The following is a 23,373-nucleotide window of genomic DNA, read 5'->3' on the forward strand; positions in this document are numbered from 1 at the left end:
AAAGAACTGAAGTGACCACAGAGATTTAGACAAAGAATTGAAACACAAGGATATTTGGAGAACTCCCATGCAGAAAGGAATTATTGGTCGTATTATATGTAGCTTCAGGAGACCACCATGGAGCGGTTGGGGAGGAATTCAAGGAGGCAGATTTTGGCTTAACACATGCAACTTTTACAGTGAAAGCTTTCCAACAGTAGAATAGATGTTCTGAACTTTCCACCCCTAGAATTATGCGAGCAACAGCTGAATGACCATCTGTAAACATATGCTGTCCAGAGAACTCCTCCTTTGGGTTTCCTTTATAACTTTAAATTTCTAAAGACTTAATTCAATATCAGCTAAGATATTAATGGCTGATTATTGTTTAATTGCTAAAGAGACCAGTACACTTGGAACTATTTTGCATTTTAACAAAAAGTCTTAATGGGAAGAAGATGTAGGGATCTGCCCTGATCAAAAAGAATTTCATTCAATGTCATGAGTGAAACTATTTGGAGAGAGAACCGTCCCCCAAAGCCTCTACTGCCAGAGGTTATAAACTGGCGGCCAACAAGCCCTCTCTGGTCTGCACATATGTTCTTTTTGATTCACACTGCAATTAAAAAATAAACAGATTTATTACTAACACCTAAAAGACTGCTGCTGCTGCTGCTAAGTTGCTTCAGTTGTGTCCGACTCTGTGTGACCCCATAGACGGCAGCCCACCAGGCTCCCCTGTCCCTGGGATTCTCCAGGCAAGAACACTGGAGTGGGTTGCCATTTCCTTCTCCAATGCATGAAAGTGAAAAGTGAAAGTGAAGTCGCTCAGTCGTGTCCGACTAGTAGCGACCCCATGCACTGCAGCCTACCAGGCTCCTCTGTCCATGGGATTTTCCACGCAAGAGTACTAGAGTGGGGTGCCATTGCTTTCTCCGCTTAAAAGTCTGATTTCACCTAAAAATTCAGATTTTCATCTCATATTGAAAAATCAGATCTAGCAACACTGGGCCTGTATTTATCACATGATAATGATTATTAGAGACTGAATAACTTCCCTTTAAAAGAAGCATGTACTCTTTCCAATTCACCACACTATCCCACCTCTCCCCATTGTCACCCCTATACCCAGGCCAAGCATATCGTTGCCATTTAGTACGGTGCGTAAGTCCATGTATTTATAGCTCCTGTTCTAAAACATGTAGGAAGTCACCTGCTCTGTGCAGAGCCTTTACAGCACCTTTGACTTTGCATGTGTGCCTGGTAAGTCACTTCACTTATGTCTGACTCTGTGCGACCCTATAGACTGTAGCCAGCCAGGCTCCTCTGTCCATAGGATTCTCCAGGCAAGAATACTGGAGTTGTTTGCCATGCCCTCCTCCAGGGATCTTCTTGACTCAGGGCCTGAACCCACACCTCTCACATTTCCTGCTTTGGCAGGAAAGTTCTTTACCTCTAGTGCCACCTGGGAAACCCCAGCTTTGACATTGCCTGCATTTAAATGATTCTCTTTCCCTTCCAATATAGACTCTTTTTTAAATTTCCTAATTAAATAGTTTTGCAGATTAGCCTGTGTGCAATTAGGAGAATTGGCGCAATGTTGGATTGGCCCTGCCTACGTTGGTGTAGCTCCTCTCTAGGAAATGCATCCTTTGCCTAAGCACAGTTTTCCTCTGGCACCACAGTGACAGCCTCAGACTTGTATAGCTCAGTTCAGTTGCTCAGTCGTGTCTGACTCTTTGCCACCCCATGAACCGCAGCATGCCAGGCCTCCCTGTCCATCACCAACTCCCGGAGTCCACCCAAACTCACGTCCATTGAGTTGGTGATGCCATCCAACCATCTCATCCTCTGTTGTCCCCTTCTCCTCATGCCCTCAATCTTTCCCAGCATAAGGGTCAGCAAATGAGTCAGCTCTTCACATCAGGTGGCCAAAGTATTGGAGTTTCAGCTTCAGCATCAGTCCTTCCAATGAATATTCAGGACTGATTTCCTTTAGGATGGACTGGTTGGATCTCCTTGCAGTCCAAGGGACTCTCAAGAGTCTTCTCCAACATCACAGTTCAAAAGCATCAATTCTTCAGCGCTCAGCTTTCTTCACAGTCCAACTCTCACATCCATACATGACTACTGGAAAAACCATAGCCTTGACTAGATGGACCTTTGTTGACAAAATAATGTCTCTGCTTTTCAATATGCTATCTAGGTTGGTCATAACTTTCCCTCCAAGGAGCAAGCATCTTTTAATTTCATGACTGCAATCACCATCTACAGTGATTTTGGAGCCCAAAAAAATAAAGTCAGCCACTGTGTCCAGTTTCCCCATCTATTTGCCAGGAAGTGATAGGACCAGATGCCATGATCTTCATTTTTTGAATATTGAGCTGTAAGCCAACTTTTTCACTCTCCTCTTTCACTTTCATCAAGAGGCTCTTTAGTTCTTCTTCACTTTCTGCCATAAGGGTGGTGTCATCTGCATATCTGAGGTTATTGATATTTCTCCCGGCAATCTTGATTCCAGCTTGTGCTTCTTCCAGCCCAGTGTTTCTCATGATGTACTCTGCATAAAAGTTAAATAAGCAGGGTGACTATATACAGCCTTGATGTACTCATTTTCCTATTTGGAACCAGTCTGTTGTTCCATGTCCAGTTCTAACTGTTGCTTCCTGACCTGCATACAGGTTTCTCAAAGAGGCAGGTCAGGTGGTCTGGTATTCCCTTCTCTTTGACAATTTTCCACAGTTTATTGTGATCCACACAGTCAAAGCTCATAGTGTTCTATGTAAGCAATACTCCAGGAAGAAACTAATTGGAATTAAGCATACAACTTGCCAACTACTCTACATGTGAAGCTTTTGTCCTCCAGAAATGGAAGGAGGTTATCATCAGCTCCCCACATCATCATTTGAGAAGCAATTGTATTATTGTACTCTGTTGTTTCCCATTGTTTGTAACAAACAATGATCGATTGAGTGCAAAGGAAGGTACTTTTAGGCAGCTTAAACCAGACACTTTTAAGCAACATCAGAAAGTGGCTTTGTTTCTTTCACTCTTCATTTTCTTTCAAAAAGCTCATGCCTGGCCCATAGGCACCTCTTCTGAATCAGTTGTTTAATTCTCCACTTGGTCTTCTTTTTCTTTCAAAGATATTTCTATTTGAAGGAGGGATACTCACACTTAGAAGGTGGAAATGTAAAATGGTACTCTCACTTTGGAAAACAGTTCTAACAGTCTCTCAAAACGTTAAATATACACCTACCACATGACCTAGCCATTGTACTCCTAGGTATTTACCCGAGAAGAAAAGCAATTTATGTTCTGACAGAGACTTGTACACAGATGTTTATAACTGGTCTATTTTTAAGAGCCAAAAACTGTGAACAACTCAAATGTTCATCAACACATGAGTGGATAAACAACTGTGGCTTTTCATACAATGAATAATATTCAGCAATAAAAAGGAATAGACTATGCATAAACCTCAAAGTAATTATGGATGAGTCTTAAAATAATTATGCTGAGTATAAAGAAGTCAGACCAAAAAGAAATACTTACCATATGATTCCATTTCATAAAATTCTAGAGAATGCAAACTAACCTACAGCAACAGAGAACAGATCAGTGGTTGCATGGTATGGGGAGGGACTGGAAGAAGAGATTATGAAGGGGAACATGGAAACTTCTGAGGCTGGTGGGTGTGTTTACCACCTTGATTGTGGTATTGCCCCATGATTGTGTAACTGTATCAAAATGTTTCAGTTATACACCTTACATACAACTTGTATATCAATTATACCTCACTAAAAGTCATGACCAACCTAGATAGCATATTCAAAAGCAGAGACATTACTTTGCCGACTAAGGTCCGTCTAGTCAAGGCTATGGTTTTCCCTGTGGTCATGTATGGATATGAGAGTTGGACTGTGAAGAAGGCTGAGCACCGAAGAATTGATGCTTTTGAACTGTGGTGTTGGAGAAGACTCTTGAGAGTCCCTTGGACTGCAAGGAGATCCAACCAGTCCATTCTGAAGGAGATCAGCTCTGGGATTTCTTTGGAAGGAATGATGCTAAAGCTGAAACTCCAGTATTTGGCCACCTCATGCGACTCATTGGAAAAGACTCTGATGCTGGGAGGAATTGGGGGCAGGAGGAGAAGGGGGACGACCGAGGATGAGATGGCTGGATGGCATCACCGACTCGATGGACGTGAGTCTGAGTGAACTCCGGGAGTTGGTGATGGACAGGGAGGCCTGGCGTGCTGCGATTCATGGGGTCGCAAAGAGTCAGACACGACTGAGCGACTGAACTGAACTGAACTGAACTGAAAAAGTAAATAGCTATAAAAATTGTTTTTAAATCTTCTAGAGTAATTTAGAGGAGAAGGCAATGGAACCCCACTCCAGTATTATTGCCTGGAAAATCCCATGGACGGAGGAGCCTGGCAGGCTGCAGTCCATGGGGTCACTAAGAGTCAGACACGACTGCGCAACTTCACTTTCACTTTTCACTTTCATGCATTGGAGAAGGAAATGGCACCCCACTCCAGTACTCTTGCCTGGAGAATCCCAGGGATGGGGGAGCCTGGTGGGCTGCCGTCTATGGGGTCTCACAGAGTCGGACATGACTGAAGCGACTTAGCAGCAGCAGCAGAGTAATTTAGGCATCAGAAAGCACTTAATACACATTCAGCTCTATATTATATTTTAGATGTTACATGTCACAATAAGCATTTAATAGGAGAGAAATTTAAAACTAACTCACAAGATAGAAATATCACTAACAATAATTTTGTTAGTGATAACAACAAAAGTCTTAGGTCATCAGAGCAAATGGTGAATATACAAATATCTCATTTTCAGATCCAGTGATTGATAAAAGATCTTTATTGAGGTCATCACAAAATTATGTGTTCCATATTTAAAAAAAAAAAGGAAAAGAGGTAATAGAAAAGTTTATCAATCTATTCTCTGACCTTAACAGTTTTCTTTTTTTAAACTGAGCTATAATTCACATATCCTAAAATTCACCCTTTCAAAGAGTTCAGTTCAACTCAGTCCCCTTCTCCTCCTGCCCTCAATCTTTCCCAGCATCAGGGTCTTTTCCAATGAGTCAGCTCCTGCATTAAGTGGCCAAAGTACTAGAGTTTCAGCTTCAACATCAATCCTTCCAATGAACACCCGGGACTGATCTCCTGGGTGGACTGGTTGGATCTTCTTGCAGTCCAAGGGACTCTCAAGAGTCTTCTCCAACATCACAGTTCAAAAGCATCAATTCTTTGGCACTCAGCTTTCTTTATAGTCCAACTCTCACATCCATACATGACCACTGGAAAAACCATAACCTTGACTAGATGGACCTTTGTTGGCAAAGTAATGTCTCTGCTTTTGAATATGCTGTCTAGGTTGGTCATAACTTTCCTTCCAAGGAGGAAGCGTCTTTTAATTTCATGGCTGCAGTCACCATCTGCAGTGATTTTGGAGCCCAGAAAAATAAAGTCAGCCACTGTGTCTACTGTTTCCCCATCTACTTGCCATGAAGTGATGGGATCAGATGCCATGATCTTAGTTTTCTGAATGTTGAGCTTTAAGCCAACTTTTTCACTCTTCCTCTTTCACTTTCATCAAGAGGCTCTTTAGTTCTTCTTCACTTTCTGCCATAAGGGTGTTGTCATCTGCATATCTGAGGTATTCATATTTCTCCCTGCAATCTTGATTCCAGCTTGTACTTCCTCCACAATTCAGTAATGTTTGATATACTCACAAAGTTGTATAGCTATAACCACTATCTAATTCCAGAATATATTCATAATCTTAAAAAGAAACACTATACTCTTTAAGCAGTCACTCCCCATTTCTTCCTCTCTCCAGCCCTGACAACCGCCAGACAATATTCTGTCTTTCTGGATCTGCTAATCTGAGCTATTCATATGGAAATGAAAGGGAATGGGTGTCTGGCTTCTTTTACTTGGCATGGTGTTTTCAAGATTCATCCACATCACAGTATGTGTCAGAACTTACTTACTTTATATGGATGAATAATATTCCATTGTATGAATACCATATTCATCATTTGATGGATACTTGCATTATTTCCACTTTTTGGCTATTATGAATAATGCTACTGTGAACATACATGTACAAGCTTTTGTGTAGACGTACGTTTTCAAGTCTCTTGAGTGTATATCTAGGGATAGAATTTCTGGGTCATATAGTAATTCTAGGTTTAGCTTTTTGAGGAACTGTCAAACTGTTTTACAAAGCACCTGCACCAATTTACATTCCCACCAGCAAGGCACACAGGGTCTAATTTCTTCACCAACACTTGTTATTGTCCATTTCTTTTATTATAGCCATTCTGGTGAATGTGGAGGGATTTGGATTTATATTTCCCTAATAACTAATGATGTTGGGCATCTTCTCATTCAATGACCTTATTAAGCCTCAGAAAATAAACAGGATTTTATCTGACTGGTACCTGAATAAATGACCACATTCTCCTTCCCTTATTCCCTTTCTCTCCCAAGATGTCATTTATTCATTCATTAACGGAGCTTAGACTGATACTGACTCAGCTTTGGGTTAGGCACAGCCCAAAATTCTAAAGAAAAAGAAATCATGGCCTCTCCCATCAGGAAGCTTAAATTATAATTGAGAATAAAGTGACAAAAAGTCATAATAAATATATATCTTAAAGCTAACTTAAAGAATATGTAAAGAAATGGAGTAAAAGATCATTGCCTGGTAGAAAGTCCTCCCTGAAGCTTTCCAATCTCTAAGCACTTCTTGTAGGAGCTGTAACCCAACATACACGTTGCAAACTCTGGGAGCTGGTGATGGACAGGGAGGCCTGGCGTGCTGCAGTCCATGGGGTCGCAAAGAGTCAGACACGACTGAGCGACTGAACTGAACTGAAAAACAACCTTAGATGTACTTACTGTGAGAGGTAGGTTTAGGGCTTTGTGAATAGTGTAATTCAGTCAGTATGTCCTGGTTCTGGTGTGTCCTGGTCTCACTTGCTGGCAGATCCACTTGACAAAGGTTTTGTTACATAACCTCTACGTGTGAAGGGCTGACATTCCAGTCGGGCCGCAGGGTCAGTATTTGGGCTCTTCTGGAGACCAAATGTGCGTCCTGTCACAGAAACTGTACCAGGCAGGGTGGCATCTTGCTTCTGCTCTGGTGTGCCTCCCAGAGCATCATTTCCTCCATCTGCTCCCCAGGCCTGGGGGTTAAATTGTTTGGTTTCCACTGTGGCTGTTCATGGATTCCTGATGTCTTTCTTCCTAATACCCTGAGGGTGGGCCAGGCCCAACCAGACAGACACCCTCTCTTACAGAGGACCCCTCAGCAGCACTGCTAAGACTAGGATATGACCTTAAGAGAAGAGAACTTGGCACATGGCCTGCATTTCCAGCATCTTTTCTCCTTCCACTGATCTTTGAGGAAATAAGAGAAGTAGACCCAGCAGTGAGGCAGAAAACATTTTGAATCAGCCAAAACATCCAATAGATTTCTGGATGTCTAGCATTCAGGCTAAAAACAGAAATGAGTTTCTAAAGGCTAAACTGAATGAAAAGATATTGTACAATAAGATTCTTCCACAATGCCTGGCACTTAACAGAATGCTTGTTGAACCAACAGTGTCATCAGTCACATGCCAGGCAGACATCGAAAGAAAATGCTAAGTCCCTTTGCTGTTCACCTGAAACTATCACAATATTGTTAATTGGCTATACTCTAATACAAAATGTTTTGGTGTTAAACATAATAATAAAAAAATTTTTTAAGAAAAAAATAAAGAAAACTATTTAGTTCATCCTTCTAAATTTAGCAGTCCTATCTATGCATCAACATGGATATCTAAATTCTTAATACTCATACTGTTGCAGTAAAAACGAAAATAGAGGAATTAGTTTTTGTTTTCTTTCCCTTTCCTGAGAACAAAGAAAATAAAGAAAACAGTGAACAGGTCAGGGAAGAAATATAAACACGCCTGAAAGAGTTGATCACTCCTAGTTTTACTTTTAACTATTCCTCATCTGTAGTCTGTGACTAGATTTGCTTTTCACAAACTAACCTGACATTCTGTAAATTACATCCTGCACATATGGTCCCTACTTCTGCATGAGTTACATCCTGCATGTATTGCCCCTTAACTCTGTGCTAATTACATCCTGTACCTGGTGCTTACCTTTCCTGGGCTCTCCCTCTACAGACCACCCCTTGTAGCTTTTTGCATTTCAGAAAGAAGGCCACAGGAAAATAAACCAAAGATAGTAATATTAGTCGCTCAGTCGTGTCTGACTCTTTGTGACCCCGTGGACTGTAGCCTACCAGGCTCCTCAGTCCGTGGGATTTTCGAGGCAAGAATACTAGAGTGGGTAGCCATTCCCTTCTCCAGAGGATCTTCCCAGCCCAGGAATCAAACCCAGATCTCCCACACTGCAGGCAGACTCTTTCCTGTCTGAGCTACCAGGGACCAATTACCTGTCTTCGTGATGCCAGCTATGACTATTTTGAAACAATACAAGAAGGAGAAGGGTATAAAACTCACTACTTTGTTCCTCATCACATACCCCAGACTATAAGCCTGTTTGTTACCACCAAAATCTTGACTTTCTCTGTCCACTGAAGCCGAATAAAAAATTACAAAGACAGAGTTTGGAGGAACTAGAAAGATGGCTTGAATCCTCGGCTGGCTGAGGGAAGAACACAGCAGGCCAGTGGCCCCCACCATGGGGAGTCAGAGGGGATCATATAGATGGGCCTCCCAGTCTGGGGTATGTAATAAAGAACAAGGTGAGAATCTGGCATTCTTCTTCATGCATTGTTTCAAAACAGTCATAGCTGGCGTCAGGTGGCCTGGTAATTGGATCTGAAAAAGCCATGCACCCATGACCTTAATACAGTTCAAAACTAAGGCAGTGAATACTCATACATTAGTACCCAGTTTTGCTGCTTACCAATTACCGATTAGTTGATCTTGGGCAAGTCATTTACAATGTCAAAATTTCACTTTCCTTACAGTGAAGTTCGTTTATAGCTCTCAACAGCACTCTGCGCTAACTTGTTTCTCCTTGTGACACACTTAGTGCCTCTAGGTTCCTTTCCTTTACTTTGGGTTCTCTGCCTCCCAGCCAGACCAGCTCCACCTACCTGCAAAACGGGCAAACCTGCCGAAAATAAAAATAAAATAAGCTTAAAAAATATCACAGTGTTAATCTCTGAATGAGTCATATGTCACAAGACATTGAGGATTCATTTTAGCATAATGGTAAAGAGCATGCTGGCTGAGTTCTAAGCACATGACACTTGACACCCGACAGACCTGGATTCCAGTTCTAATCCTGACTACCAGCTGTGTGATCTGGGACCAGCTATTTAACCTCGCTAAGCTTGTTCTTCTCATTTGTACCTTCCTATAGTGAGGTTTAAATGACATCAGACATTTACAACACTTAGTACAGAGTCTGGCACACAAAGAGGGAGCAGTTGATATCAGTTATTATTCTCTTGGCAAACATGACCTCTAAATGAGTTTCCTGGGAATGAAGGTGACATACATTCATGCCATTTATTAAAGTTTGGAAGAGTCCCCTATGCTAGTCCTTTAATTCCATTCTTCCTCCAATGAAAATCTCCATTTGAAACTTTACACTGCCAAATCCACTTTCACAAATATTGCACTCTGACTTCTAACTTTTAGTCTTTTTTTTTTAATGCCACACAGCATTATCCCATGCCCCAATTTTTATATACAAAAGGATGACAAAAATAAAGTATTTAAAATGAAGTATTGGCTATTAGTTACCATCAAACTTAAGCAAATATTCCTAAACATTTAAAAAATTAATTAGTTGGTTTTTTTCCCCTTAGTAAGAGGATCATTATTTTTACTTTATGAAGATATTGTGTTAATTCAGCATGAATTATGCCAACATGAAATTAATATGCAGGGCTAGAGGCCAGTGAGCTATATTATCTCTTCTATTTGGAGAGAAGAGAGCATTAACTGCACTAGGACCTATGTCAATTCAAACGGGAAATGCTTGACAACTGGCCACTCATAAACAAGACTTGTCTTCTCTGGTGAGTACAGTTACTCCTACCTAACACTAGGTTTTCCTACTGTGTGCCCTGCAGAGACAGGAGAGCTGAAACTGTTGTCAAACAAATTCTAAACATAAAGGAATGCTTTTCTAGCTGTGGAAGAAAAGACAGAAGGACAACGTCAAATGATACCTAGTCACATGCTGCACTATTCAGGGCAGACTGTGAATGCCAGAAGATAGTGGTCTTCAAAAACCCTAGGCACCTTGAGTTCTAAAGAAATCCTTTCCTCTGCATCCAATGTATAAAAGAGATACAAGAGGCCTTCTGGGGGCAGATATCACAGGTTTTAAAACTGTGAGATGGGTAAGGTTTGCAGGACACAGGTGAGGAGAGGCACTCCAGGGAGGAGGAACAGTAAAGGCAAAGCCGAGGTGGGAATTTAAAGTAAGAAGTTCTGTGCCTTCCTGGTGGACAACTAGTGAGAAGGCAGCGATTAAATGGTGAAAGGGTCCCACACAGATGGTTCTGTTTCCCAGCTTGAACTGATTTTGAATATTTTAAGCCTGATGATGGAAAATTTAAGGTTAACATTGTGCAGTCAATTAAGGTGTCTTGTCATTATTCTTTGTTTCAGAATCCTTTCAAGTAGTCGTGAGAGGGAATGGCTTCCGACACGCCCGCAACGTGGACAGGGTCCTCTGCAGCTTTAAGATCAATGAGTCAGTCACACTCAGTAAGTTCTTGCGGATTTTGGGGGGTTCTGCCGCTGGCTTCTGGGAAGGGGGTGTTCCCAGCCCGTCCTCTCGAAAAGCCGCACCCAGGAAACTACAGAGAAGGGTCCTCCCTGCTAGAAAGGCCGCCAGCAAAGGGCATAACTGGCCTCTGAGGTCCCCTTGCTCCCAGAAGGGGAGGCAGCGGGTACTTGTTTCCCAGTCCACCAGCAAACTCTCAGGTGGCAGTGGTGGTCCTGACTGGTTAGGGCTCACAAAGCTCCACATTGCTTAGTGAGATATCAGGACTCAAGCAATAGAGGAAAAAAATAGGTGTTCTTAATTTATTAATTCTGAGTAAACCAAAAGCCAGAAAAATCTCATCAGAGTAGATACCTGACCTGAGATACAGGAAGATGGATGTAAAACTAAGTGCATTTCATGGGAAAAATGAATTATCACAACATTGGCACATTCACAAGACATTTGTAGCAGGGAAGTTAAAGACATATGTGACTCAGATTACTGTCCAGGAAAGATGGGGCAGATGGATTATGTTAAGACAGATGGCCAGGAGTCCCTGTTATTATTTACATCTGGCATTCATCCCACAGATAATTACTGGTTCAGTATCTGCAGCAGTAAACAGCAATCATATACTGTATTTTCTACAGTGCTAGGACCTTTTAAATACCTCACATCTTTTTGCCACAACAGCCCTGGGAGGTAGAAAGACAAAGAAGATGGAGAGGATACTCATTTATTGACCTTTCACACTGGTTTTGTCCTCCTGTTAGCATTCTGGAGTAGGTACTATCCTGTTTTTAAAAAGGAAGAACTGAAGGGTATGCCTTTTTCCCTCTTGAGCATCTCAAAACCCACTTGAATATTTAAACAAAGATATGCAATGGCTTCTTTACATCTGGAATTCTGAAACATCTGGAATTCCTATATATGGAGAAACTGCAAAGATCTGAAATATTCAGTTATTTTTTCCTGATACTTAGAAATGCCCTCACATATCCAGAGTACTTGCTTTTTGAAAACATTTTCAAGTATCCTGTCATAGTGTGAAAGTTGGACATGCACCCTCTACAGAATCTTTCCATTTTTTTTTCCTCCTTTAATTTGTGATGTTCAAGTCCACTTTCCCTCTCTCCTCTTAATCTTAAATCTAAGACCAGAAACTCCTGAGGATTAAACTCAAAAGACATCAACACCTTCCAAAGAAGGCTTCCCAGACAAGCAAGCCTTTAGAACCAACTCCTCTCTGAAGATGCATGGCCATGAGTATAGCATTGCTGTTGCTTGAAAGGTTACCCAGAGATTCTATACTAAGATAACAAAAAAATGCAAATTTTTTATGATGGATTTATAGAATGACATTTTAAACACGTATTTTCCAGCTTCTCCATAAAATTTTATTTCTTGGAAAACTAGCTTTCCTTTCCTAATATAAACTTGCAAACACCTGCACAGTCTGTTCACCTAATACATATTTTAAAAGAAATAAAGGCTGTTGGGTTTAGCTTAAACCACGAACCTAATTATGCTTTCAACACAAGCACTGACAGCTTGGAAAAGAGAAAGGCAGTGACTCAACCATATTATATACCACAAGCAACACTCCTGAACTCAAACAAATAGTTATTAAAAATATCCTAGCTAAGGGGGAAATACTGGAATTTTTTAAAATTGTCTTTATTAATTCATCTGTTCATTTATATTCAGTAAAGTAAGAAACTATGGAGGACAGAAAAGATAAATAAATTTTAAAATGCAACATATTCAATTCTTCATCTTTCTGTCAACTTTATAAATGTAAGAATCTCATTGAGTTGTCCCCATAAAATAAGACAAATTCAGATTCTCTTACCTTTCCCATTCTCCTTTTCCACTTCCATATCCACATTTTAAAATATTATGTTTTCATTTTTATAGTATATATGTCCTCTTTTGAGATTTTTTCCTAAATACTGCATTACATTTTATAACAAAAAAGAGAATAGAATTCCCTTATTAATCAAAAAATGACTAATTGAAGGCCCAATAATGAAGCTATGGTTTTTATTATATAAGCCTTGGAGTTTTCAAGAAATAATGTATTATTTGTAGCAGATTTTGTAAAGAAAAACAGTTAAGTGAAAAATAACAAAGTAAAAAAATTACATTTATAGTGAGATATATTAACATAACTGTCCAAGCCTTTGGATGAATAATAAAAAATTAAAGCTATAGAGCAAATATATATACTTTTTTTAAGTGGCTATGAATTCCCTTTAGCATGTATTGCACTAAGACAGAAATAAACCACCGACATATTAATGCCAAAATGTTGAAATTGTTTACATATATTTTTAGATGATAAATATAACCAGAAAATAAAAAGCATAGGTTAATACCTATGTCCATCCTGCTTTCCTTGCCTTTGCTTAAAAATAAAATAAATCAACCACTTAGGAATCTAAAACAATTTGGCGACCTGTTTCTGGTCAATGGTTCCAAAATTATGCATAAAATATGATGTAAAAACTGTGACATGTGGTCTTGCTCAAAGGAATGAGGAGGAAACCCCCAGGTACAGGAAACAAAAAGGGAACGCAAAATCTAAGCAGAAGGCAAAGCTGTGAGGGCTCCAGGCCTGAGGGATCTTCAGGCTGTGATCTCAGTACTGATATAGATATAGGACACCAGCAAGTTCAGTTTAGTTTGGTTCAGTCACTTAGTCGTGTCCGACTCCTTGTGACCCCATGGACCACAGCATGCCAGTACTCTCTGTCCACCAACTACTGGAGTCTACCCAAACCCATGTCCACTGAGTGAGTGATGCCATCCAACCATCCCCTTCTCCTCCTGCCCTCAATCTTTCCCAGCATCAGGGTCTTTTCCAATGACTCAGTTCTTCACATCAGGTGGCCAAAACATTGGAGTTTCAGCTTCAAAATCAGTCCTTCCAATGAACAACCAGGACTGATCTTTAGGATGGACTGGTTGGATCTCCTTGCGGTCCAAGGGACTCTCAAGAGTCTTCTCACTGCTGCTAAGTCGCTTCAGTCATGTCCGACTCTGTGTGACCCCATAGACGGCAGCCCACCAGGCTCCCCTGTCCCTGGGATTCTCCAGGCAAGAACACTGGAGTGGGTTGCCATTTCCTTCTCCAAATGCATGAAAGTGAAAAGTGAAAGTGAAGTCTTCTCACACCACAGTTCAAAAGCATCAATTCTTCAGTGATCAGCTTTCTTTATAGTCCAAATCCCACATCCATACATGACTACTGGAAAAACCATAGCATTGACTAGATGGACCTTTGTTGGCAAAGTAATGTCTCTGCTTTTCAATATGCTCTCTAGGTTGGTCATAACTTTCCTTCCAAGGAGTAAGCATCTTTTAACTTCATGGCTGCAGTCACCATCTGCAGTGATTTTGGAGCCAAAAAAATATAGTTTGTCACTGTTTCCCCATCTATTTCCCATGAAGTGATGGGATCGGATGCCATGATCTTAGTTTTCTGAATGTTGAGCTTTAAGCTAACTTTTTCACTCTACTCTTTCACTTTCAGCAAGAGGCTCTTTAGTTCTTCTTCACTTTCTGCCATAAGGGTGGTGTCATCTGCATATCTGAGGTTATTGATATTTCTCCCGGCAATCTTGATTCCAGCTTGTGCTTCCTCCAGCCCAGCGTTTCTCATGATGTACTCTGCATAGAAGTTAAATAAGCAGGGTGACAATATACAGCCTTGACATACTCCTTTTCCTGTTTGGAAGGCAGGCAAAAGCAGAGCCACCTATAGAAATCAGGCTCCAGGGGCTGTAACACACATTAAAGGGGTACAGGGAAAGCTGCCCAGTGATTCAGGAAAGCAGGCAGGGGAGGAAGGTAAGATGCTCTACCAACTACATAACACAGAAGCACCACAATGTGTCTGTGACCATCCTGATTGCTGTGGCCCTGGCTGAGGCAGTATACATCCAGTCCAACCTACACCACTCCTGAAGCCATAACTCCCTCTAAATATGGGCTCACAGCACCAAATGATAAATCATATGACAATAGTTAAAAGAAAAAGGAGAACAAGCAAGAAGACTAGGGAGCATTTTAAAAGAGAAGGTAAGATAAACATATTTAAAGTGTATTAAAACAATAAAGCATCTAAAAAAATCTAACTTTACACCTAAAGGGACTAGAAAAATAAGAACAAACAAAACCCAAAGTCATTAGAAGGAAAGAAATAAAGATCAAAGTGGAAATAAGCAAAATAGAGAGTTAGGAAACAGCAGAAAAGGTTAATGAAATGAAGAGGTGTTTTGTTTTTTTTTAAAGATAGACAAAGTTGATAAACCTTTAACCAAATTCATCAAGAAAAAAAGAAAAAGGATCCAGATAAATAAGTCAAAAAAGAGAAAGTACAATTGACAACAGAGAAATACAAAAGATCATAAAATATTACTACAAACAACTATGTGATAATAAAAGAGACAGCCTAGAAGAAATGGATAAATGCCTAGAAATGTGCAATCTCTGAATCAGGAAGAAATATAAAAAATGAACAGACTAATAATTACCAGTAGTGAAACTGAATCATTACTTTAAAAAACTTCCAACCGAAAAACTCTAGGACCACACAGTTTCACAGAGAAATTCTATTAAAATTCAAAGAAGAAATTTATCCTTCTCAAACTATTTTTTAAAATGAAGATGAAGGAATACTTCTGAACTCATTCTACAAGGGTAACATCACCCTAATATCAAAGCCAGACAAAGATACCACAAAAAATAATTATAGGTCATTATCACTGATGAATGTAAACGCAGAAGTCCTCAACAAAATGTTAGCAAACTGAATTCAATAGTAGGTTAAAAAGGGATCATACACCATGATCAAGTAGGATTTACCCCAGGAATACATGGATGGTTTGGTATCCATAAATCAATCAACATAATACACCATGTTAACTAACTGAAGAATAAAAACCATATGATCATCTCCATATATGCAGCAAAAGCTTCTGACAAAATTCAGCATCCTTTTATGATAAAAACTCTTCATAATGTGAGCATAGAAGGAACATACTTCAACATGATAAAGGCCAGGTATGACAAATGACAGGCAACATCATAATCAATGGTGAAAAGCTGGAAGCATTTCCTGGAAGATCAGGAACAAAACAAGGATCCCACTCTTGCCACTATTTTTTTTCTTAACATGGAAGTGGAAGTCCTAGGCACAACAATCAGAAAAGAAAAAGAAATAAAAGGAATACAAAAAAAATCGGAAAGGAAGAAGTGAAACTGTCACTATTTGTGCATGATATGTTTCTATACACAGAAAATTCTAAGGACACTAACAAAAACTATTTGAACTGAAATGAGTTTAGTAAGGTTGTAGGATACAAAAGTAATATACAGAAATATGTTGCACTTCTAAATACTAATTATGAACTATTAGAGAAATTCATAAAACAATCACATTTTTATAGCTGTCTCAAATAGAATAAAATAACTTGAGATAAATCTGATCAAAGAGGAAAAAGCCCTGAAAGCTATAAGAGATTGATGAAAGAAATTGAAGACAACAAAACAAATGGAAAGATACTTTGTGCTTATGGATTGGAAGAATCAATATTGTTAAAATGACTACACTACCCAAAGAAATCTATAGATTCAGTGCAATCCCATAAAAATACCACTGGCATTTATCACAGAGCTAGAACAAATAACTCTAAAATTTGTATGAAGACACAAAAGACCCCAAATAGCCAGAGCAATTTTGGGAAAGAAGAACAAAGCTAGAGTTGTCACACTCCTGGGTTTCAAGCCATACTACAAAACAGCAGTTGTCAAACCACTATGTACTGGCATGAAAACAAACACACAGATCAATGGAACAGAATTAAGAGCCCCAAAATAAACCCATGCTTATATGGTCAATTAATCTACAACAAAGCAGGCAAGAATATACAATGGGAAAAGACAGCCTCTTTAATAAGTGGTGTCAGGAAAACTGTACTGCTGTGTGTAATAGAATCAATCTGGACTATTTTCTCACACCACATACAAAAATAAATTCAAAAGTGGATTAAAGACTTAAATGTAAGGCCTGAAACCACAAAACTAGAAGAAAGCATAGGCAGTATGCACTTTGACATCTGTCTTAATAATATTTTTTTGGATCTGTCTCCTCAGGCAAGGGAAAAAAATAAAAAAAAACAAAAAACAAAAAACAAAAAAAAACAAATGGGACTACACCAAACCTGAAAGCTTTTACACAGAAAAGGAACCTATCAATAGAAGGAAAGGCCACCTGCTGAATGAGAGAAGACATTTTCAATCTATGTATCTGATAAAGGGTTACTATTCAAAATATACAAAGAACTCATAAAATTCAACATCTAAAAAAGTAAACAGCCCATTAAAAAATGGGCAAAGAACTGGGTAGACATTTTTCCAAAGAAGATGTGCAGATAGTCAATAGGCACACAGAAAGACGCTGAACATCATTAACCATCAGGGAAATGCAAATCAAAACCACAAAGAGGTACTAACTCATACCTGTCAGAATGGCTATCATCAAAAGAGAGCAAAGTGTTGGCAAGGACGTGGAGAAAAGGGAACACCTGTGCAATGTTGGTGGGGATGTAAATTGGTGCAGCCACTTGGAGGACAGTATGGAGTTTCCACAAAAACTTAAAAGTAGAACTGCTATACTGCTGCTGCTAAGTCGCCTCAGTCGTGTCCGACTCTGTGCGACCCCAGAGACAGCAGCCTACCAGGCTCCCCCGTCCCTGGGATTCTCCAGGCAAGAACACTGGAATGGGTTGCCATTTCCTTCTCCAATGCATGAGAGTGAAAAGCGAAAGTGAAGTCACTCAGTCGTGTCCAACTCTTAGCGACCCCATGGACTGCAGCCCACCAGGCTCCTCTGTCCATGGGGTTTTCCAGGCATGAGTACTGGAGTGGAGTGCCACTGCCTTCTCCGAATATGATCTAGCAATTTCACTTCTGAGTATTTACCTGAAGAAAACAAAAACACTATTTTGAGAAAATATATGCATATTACTGTTCACTGAAGCATTATTTACAGTAACCAAGATGTGGAAGCAACTTACATCCATCCATAGATGAATGGATGAAGAACATGTGATATATGTGTGTGTGTGTGTTGTGTGCTAAGTTGCTTCAATTGCGTCCGACTCTTTATGAACCTATGGACTGTAGCCCTCCAGGCTCCTCTGTCCACATATATACACAACTTAGTGGATAGACTAAGCAATGTGATTAGACACAGATAAAGATGAAATGCATGAACTGGAAGAGAGATGTGAGGAAATACTACCCCTCAACCAAAGCACTTGACCCAGATTTTTTTCATCTGTGTTTTACCAGACTTTAAGGACAAGTGATTCATATCTGATACATATTCTTCTAGAGAAAAGAAATAGAGCAAAATCACCTTAACTCACTTATGAAAATTATATAATCTTGACTTTTTAAAAACTGGACAAGACATATATGAAATTGATTTCTTTGATGACAAACATACAGATAAACTACTGGTAAACAAAACTCCAGCAATGTATTTAAAAAGGACCAGGATAAGTAATACTGTTTTTAAAAAATGAGAGAGGAATTTTCCTCTCACATAGCAAATTTTTTGATGCCAAGAAGATATTAAAATTCACTATCCATTCCAAATTTTAAAAATACATACTTTTAGGGACTTCCCTGGTGGTCCAAGAATTGCCTGCCAATGCAGGGGACATGGGTTCAGTCCCTGGTATGGGAAGATTCCACATGCCAAGAGCAACTGAGCCCATGCACCACAATTACTGAACCCACACTCTCAAGCCCAAGGGCTGCAACTGCTGAAGCCCAAGCGCCCTAGAGTCTGTGCTCCATGACAAGAGAAGCCACCGCAATGAGAAGCCTGCACACCTCAACTCCAGAGTCTGTGCTCCATGACGAGAAGCCACTGCAATGGGAAGCCCGCACACCTCAACTCCAGAACCAGCCCCAGCTCTCCGCAACTAGAGAAAAGTCCACGTGCGGCAATGAAGACCCAGTGCAGACATAAATAAATAAACAAAATTATTTTTTTTTAAAGAAAAGAAAAAAAACCACAGGAAAAATGGAGCAGCAGCATATAAACTCTAGAAAGAACTAAATTTAACCAAACTTGTAAAGACCTATAGGAAGAAAGTTATACAACTCTGTGAGGGAAATGAAGACAATGTAAGTAAATGAGAGCCAGTATAGACTCGTGGCATAGAACACACACTGGAACCAAACCACCTAGGAAAAGCACCCTGGCTCTGTCTTAAAGCTTTTTGACCATGACCAGTTACTTAACTTCTCTCAGCTTCAATTTCTCCAGCTATAAAATGAGTATGGCAATAATAGCACCTCCATGGTGGATTCCTATGATATTTCAGTGTAATAATTAGGGCCTAGAACAGGGCCAAGCTTGCAGTAAGCAGTCGATCAACGTTGGCTGATAGTATTAATTTATTATTATCATTATCACTATTATTCAGTAGAGCAGCAACTGAGGATTATAGAGACATCAGTTTCTTCAAATTAATATTTACTTTTACTGCAGTCCCAGTCCAGTGGGACTTTTGAAGTTAACAAAATAATTCTTAAGTGTATATGGAAGAATAAACATTTAAGAATAGCCAAGAAAAATGTGGAAACTTGCCCTAGCCCATTTTAAGATGTATTAAAAAATCTGCAGTAATTGAAACAATGTATGACTGGTGCCACAAAAGGCAAATTGAACATTGGGACAGGAAAAACGAAGTTCATAAAGAGAGCCAAACACTTCTATGAATTTAGTATAAAATAAAGTGACCTTTCTAATCGGTGGGAAAAGAGTAGATTATGCTTTTTGGTATCGAGACAACTGGCTAACCCCTTGGAAAAACAATTCAGTTCAATTTTTATCTCACACTTTACATCTAAACAAATTCCAGATGAAAAATTTAAATGTGAACATGAAACTATAGAAGTTTTAAAGGAAACAAAAATAAATATTTATATAATTTTCCACTGGGGAAAATCCTTTTAAGCATAACTCTGAAAGGAGATACCACAAAGGAAAATTTGAATGGTTTGAGTACACATTTTAAAATTCTTTATACCTCCCCCCTTTAAAAAATCTGAAGGGAAACAGAAAACCTGCCAAATTATTTTTAAGACGTATAACAAATAAAGGGTCAATAACTTTAATATATAGATAGGTCTTAAAATCAGTAGAAAAGATGAGCACATCAATGGATAAAAGATAGGAAAAAGAAATTTACTAGAAAAATAATGGCAAATAAGAATATGGTAAATGCTCACTGTAGTCAAGGAAATGCAAATTAAAATAATCTATCAAACTGGTAAAGATTAACAGAAATACAATGCCAGTATTGGCAAAGATACAGGGGAAGAAGTGTTTTTACTCATCATTGTCTAGAGACTGTTAAAGATCACTGAATCTTTTGGAAGGCGATTCCTGTTTTGTTGGGGGTTTTTTTTGGCCGAGTCACACAGCTTGTAAGAACTCAGTTCCCCAACCAGCGATTGAACCCAGGCCCAGCACTGAAAACCCGGAATCCTAACAACTAGGCCATCAGGGAACTCTCTAGCAAGGCCACTCTTAAAACAAATCAACTGCTTTTGTACATTTTTGACCCAGAATTTCAACTTCAACTTCATCAAAGGGAAATGCTAGAGAATGTTAACAAAGACTCAGCTGCAAGATGTTCACCATAATATTGCTTTATGTTAGCAAAAAGCAAAAAAAGAGACAGAGGAGGGAGGAAGGAATGAATTTGAGATGGAAGCAAGGAAGGAAGCAGAGAGGAAAGCAAGTAAACAAATCGAAACATCTAGGTGGTAACATAAATGTTTTACAATTGATAGTGTGTTATATAAATTGTATTCATGTTTAAATTATTAATATTGTGAGAAAGAAGAGTAATTATCTATGTGGGGAAAATGTTAACAGTACTGCTTCACATGTCGAGAATAAGTTACAGAACAGTGCCTTAAAGCTGCTCCTGATTTAGACACATACATTTATATGCAGAGAGAAATGTGAAAGACACACATCCAGATGTTAACAGTAGTTACCTCTGAATGAGTCTACTATGAGTTTTTACTTCTTCTTTCTGTCCATCTAAGTTTTCTATGATCATATGTCCCTTCCGTTATGAGAAAAAAAAAGACATTTAAATTTTCATTTTAAAATTCTTGTTAATTATTTAGGCCAAGCATGCATCTTAAGTGTAGCATTTAGTTGGTTCTCCAATTACCAGGCTGAACTACTACTCCTGGCCAAGAAAGTAACTTGGAAATCTTCACACAAACTTTATTTATTCTGGCTACACTTTTTCCTCCTTCAGTATTTGGTGTATCATGCCACGAAAAGATCCACTTTCAATTGGAAATCCATTTGTAGAGAGATTAAAATGCTAAAAAGGATACACTGAGGTAGGAGCTGAGAAATTATCCATTTTAAAGAACAATAAATAAAAAATGATGGTTTTACTAATACCGTAATGAGAAACTTGTTAGACTCTCCTAGTTGTTGCAAGGAGACTTACAAGGTATGACCAGAAACAAAGAAACTGATTTTTAGCAAACTTACTAAAATTCAGTTGAAGGGCCATGTGAAAAATCAGCCTCTTGGTTATATAGGCACATTTCTTTTCTGACGCAGGATTTTATTTCTCAGCTTGAGCTTCAATCTTATTCACAAGGCATGGCTCTGGTTCACTTTTGGTTCACTCTCAAAGAATAAAACATTGCCCCCTTTGAAGATTTTTTTTTTTCAGACTGAACGTCAGTCCTGAAAGCAGCTCTACGAGAGTTTCAGAGAGGGACTTCTTCCCAAGGGGGTGAGACTACACTCACTCAAATATAGAAGCTCCAGTGTGTTTGTTTTTAGGAATCTGTCCAGTTATCCAGAGACTATACTTTATCTTAGAAAACATCTGGTCCTCAGGACTGCTTTGGGCCCCTTAAGGAGATCATTGAAGTGCACCTATAGTGACAGCTGGGGAGAGAGGAGAAAAATTTCCCAAACAAAAGCCTATTGTTTCCTTTCTCACTGGTTGGAATGTTGCATCTATCAGTCAAAGGTACTTAGCGCAATTTGGATGCATCCTTACTTAGGGCTTTGATGTCGTTTGAAGATAATAGAATGTCACTTTGTGCAACTCGGAATTAAATGATATGATACAAAGGGGCATCTTGTCTCATAATTCTTTTTTTCTGTTTTTGGAGTGTAGAGTGTAGTTGGTTTACAATGTTGTGTTGGCTTCAGGTACACAGCAAATTGAATCAGTTATACATATACAAATATCCACACTCTCTTTTTAGATTCTTTGCCCATACAGGCCATTGGGCTTCCCCAATGGCTCAGTGGTAAAGAATCTGCCTGCCTATGCGGGAGACGTGGGTTCAATCCCTAAGTCAGAAAGATACCCTGGAGAAAGAAATGGCAACCCACTCCAGTATACTTGCCTGGGAAATCCCATGGACAGAGGAGCCTGGTGGGCTACAGTCCATGGGGTCACAATGAGTCAGATGCGACTTAGCAACTAAACAACAACAGGCCATTACAGGGTATTGAATAGAGTTCCCTGTGCTATACAGTAGGTTCTTATTAGTTATCTATTTTATATATAGTAGTATATATATGTCAGCCCCAATCTCCTAGCTTATCCCTGCCCTCCCCTTATCCCCTGGTAACCATAAGTGTGTTTTCTGCATCTGTGCTTCTACCTCTGTCTTGTAAGTAAATTCATTTGTACCCATTTTCCAGATTCCACCTATAAGTGATATCATATGATATATGTCTTTCTGTGTTTGACTTACTTCACTCAGTTTGATGATTCATCCTCCACTCCTGCTTCTTATTCAGGCCTCACATCAGAATCCCCCAGAAGCGTAATCCAGGTAATGACAATTACTGATTGTGAGTACCTGCCTGGTTTCCTTCCTAAACCAGCTTGTTTCATCCTCCCAGCAGCCCTGTGAGGGAGGAGTTACTTGTATCCCCCTTGGCTGACAAGGGAACTGAAGCACAGAAACTGCCCAAGGTCACCCAGGTGGCCAGAGGTTGGAGCAGTGTGGACCCCAGGCAGTCTACTCCAGAGGCTCTTGCCCGCTTCTCTATGTTGCTTCTTAAACACGGATCCCCACAGGTCCCCGGATCCCTGATCCTGAATGCCCACATCACTCTGACATGCGCCTGATTTGAAGACACTGATTCCCACGGCTTCCCCTTACTGTAGAGACAGGAAACCTCAGCTCTGAGAGATTCAGCTACTTGCCCAAGATCACAGGTTTGTTAGTCAAGACTTGAGCTCTGGTTCAAGGGGAAAAAAAGCCTTGGACCAGGGGACAAAGAGCCCAGGCTTTAGATCAGTTTATGCAGCTGATTGTGAACACGGGGAAGCCACCTCTTCTGGTTCCCCAGGTGGCCCCTCTTTCTTACACTTTATGGGCTTTCCATGTATCTGCTCAGGTTTCCCTTTGCCCCTGCTCTCAGGGACTTTGGGTTTTGCCCAGTTGTTTCTGAAATGCCTCCTGCCAAGACTGTGTTAGTCCATGTTTCTATCTTTCAGATCCAGACAAAAATA

At 39.7% G+C, this 23,373-nt stretch overlaps 1 protein-coding gene across 1 annotated transcript in view; it reads left to right on the forward strand.

Moving 5' to 3' along the window:
• Nucleotides 1-23,373, forward strand: part of ANTXR1 (ANTXR cell adhesion molecule 1) — a 261,100-nt gene that overhangs the window by 87,801 nt on the left and 149,926 nt on the right. The window contains exon 10 of the mRNA XM_052648002.1: nucleotides 10,666-10,764. Coding sequence (XP_052503962.1) covers nucleotides 10,666-10,764 — 99 coding nt within the window. The remainder of the gene's footprint in view (nucleotides 1-10,665; nucleotides 10,765-23,373) is intronic.

The sequence above is a fragment of the Budorcas taxicolor genome, chromosome 11 (genome assembly GCF_023091745.1).
Source record: "Budorcas taxicolor isolate Tak-1 chromosome 11, Takin1.1, whole genome shotgun sequence".
Lineage (NCBI taxonomy): Eukaryota > Metazoa > Chordata > Mammalia > Artiodactyla > Bovidae > Budorcas > Budorcas taxicolor.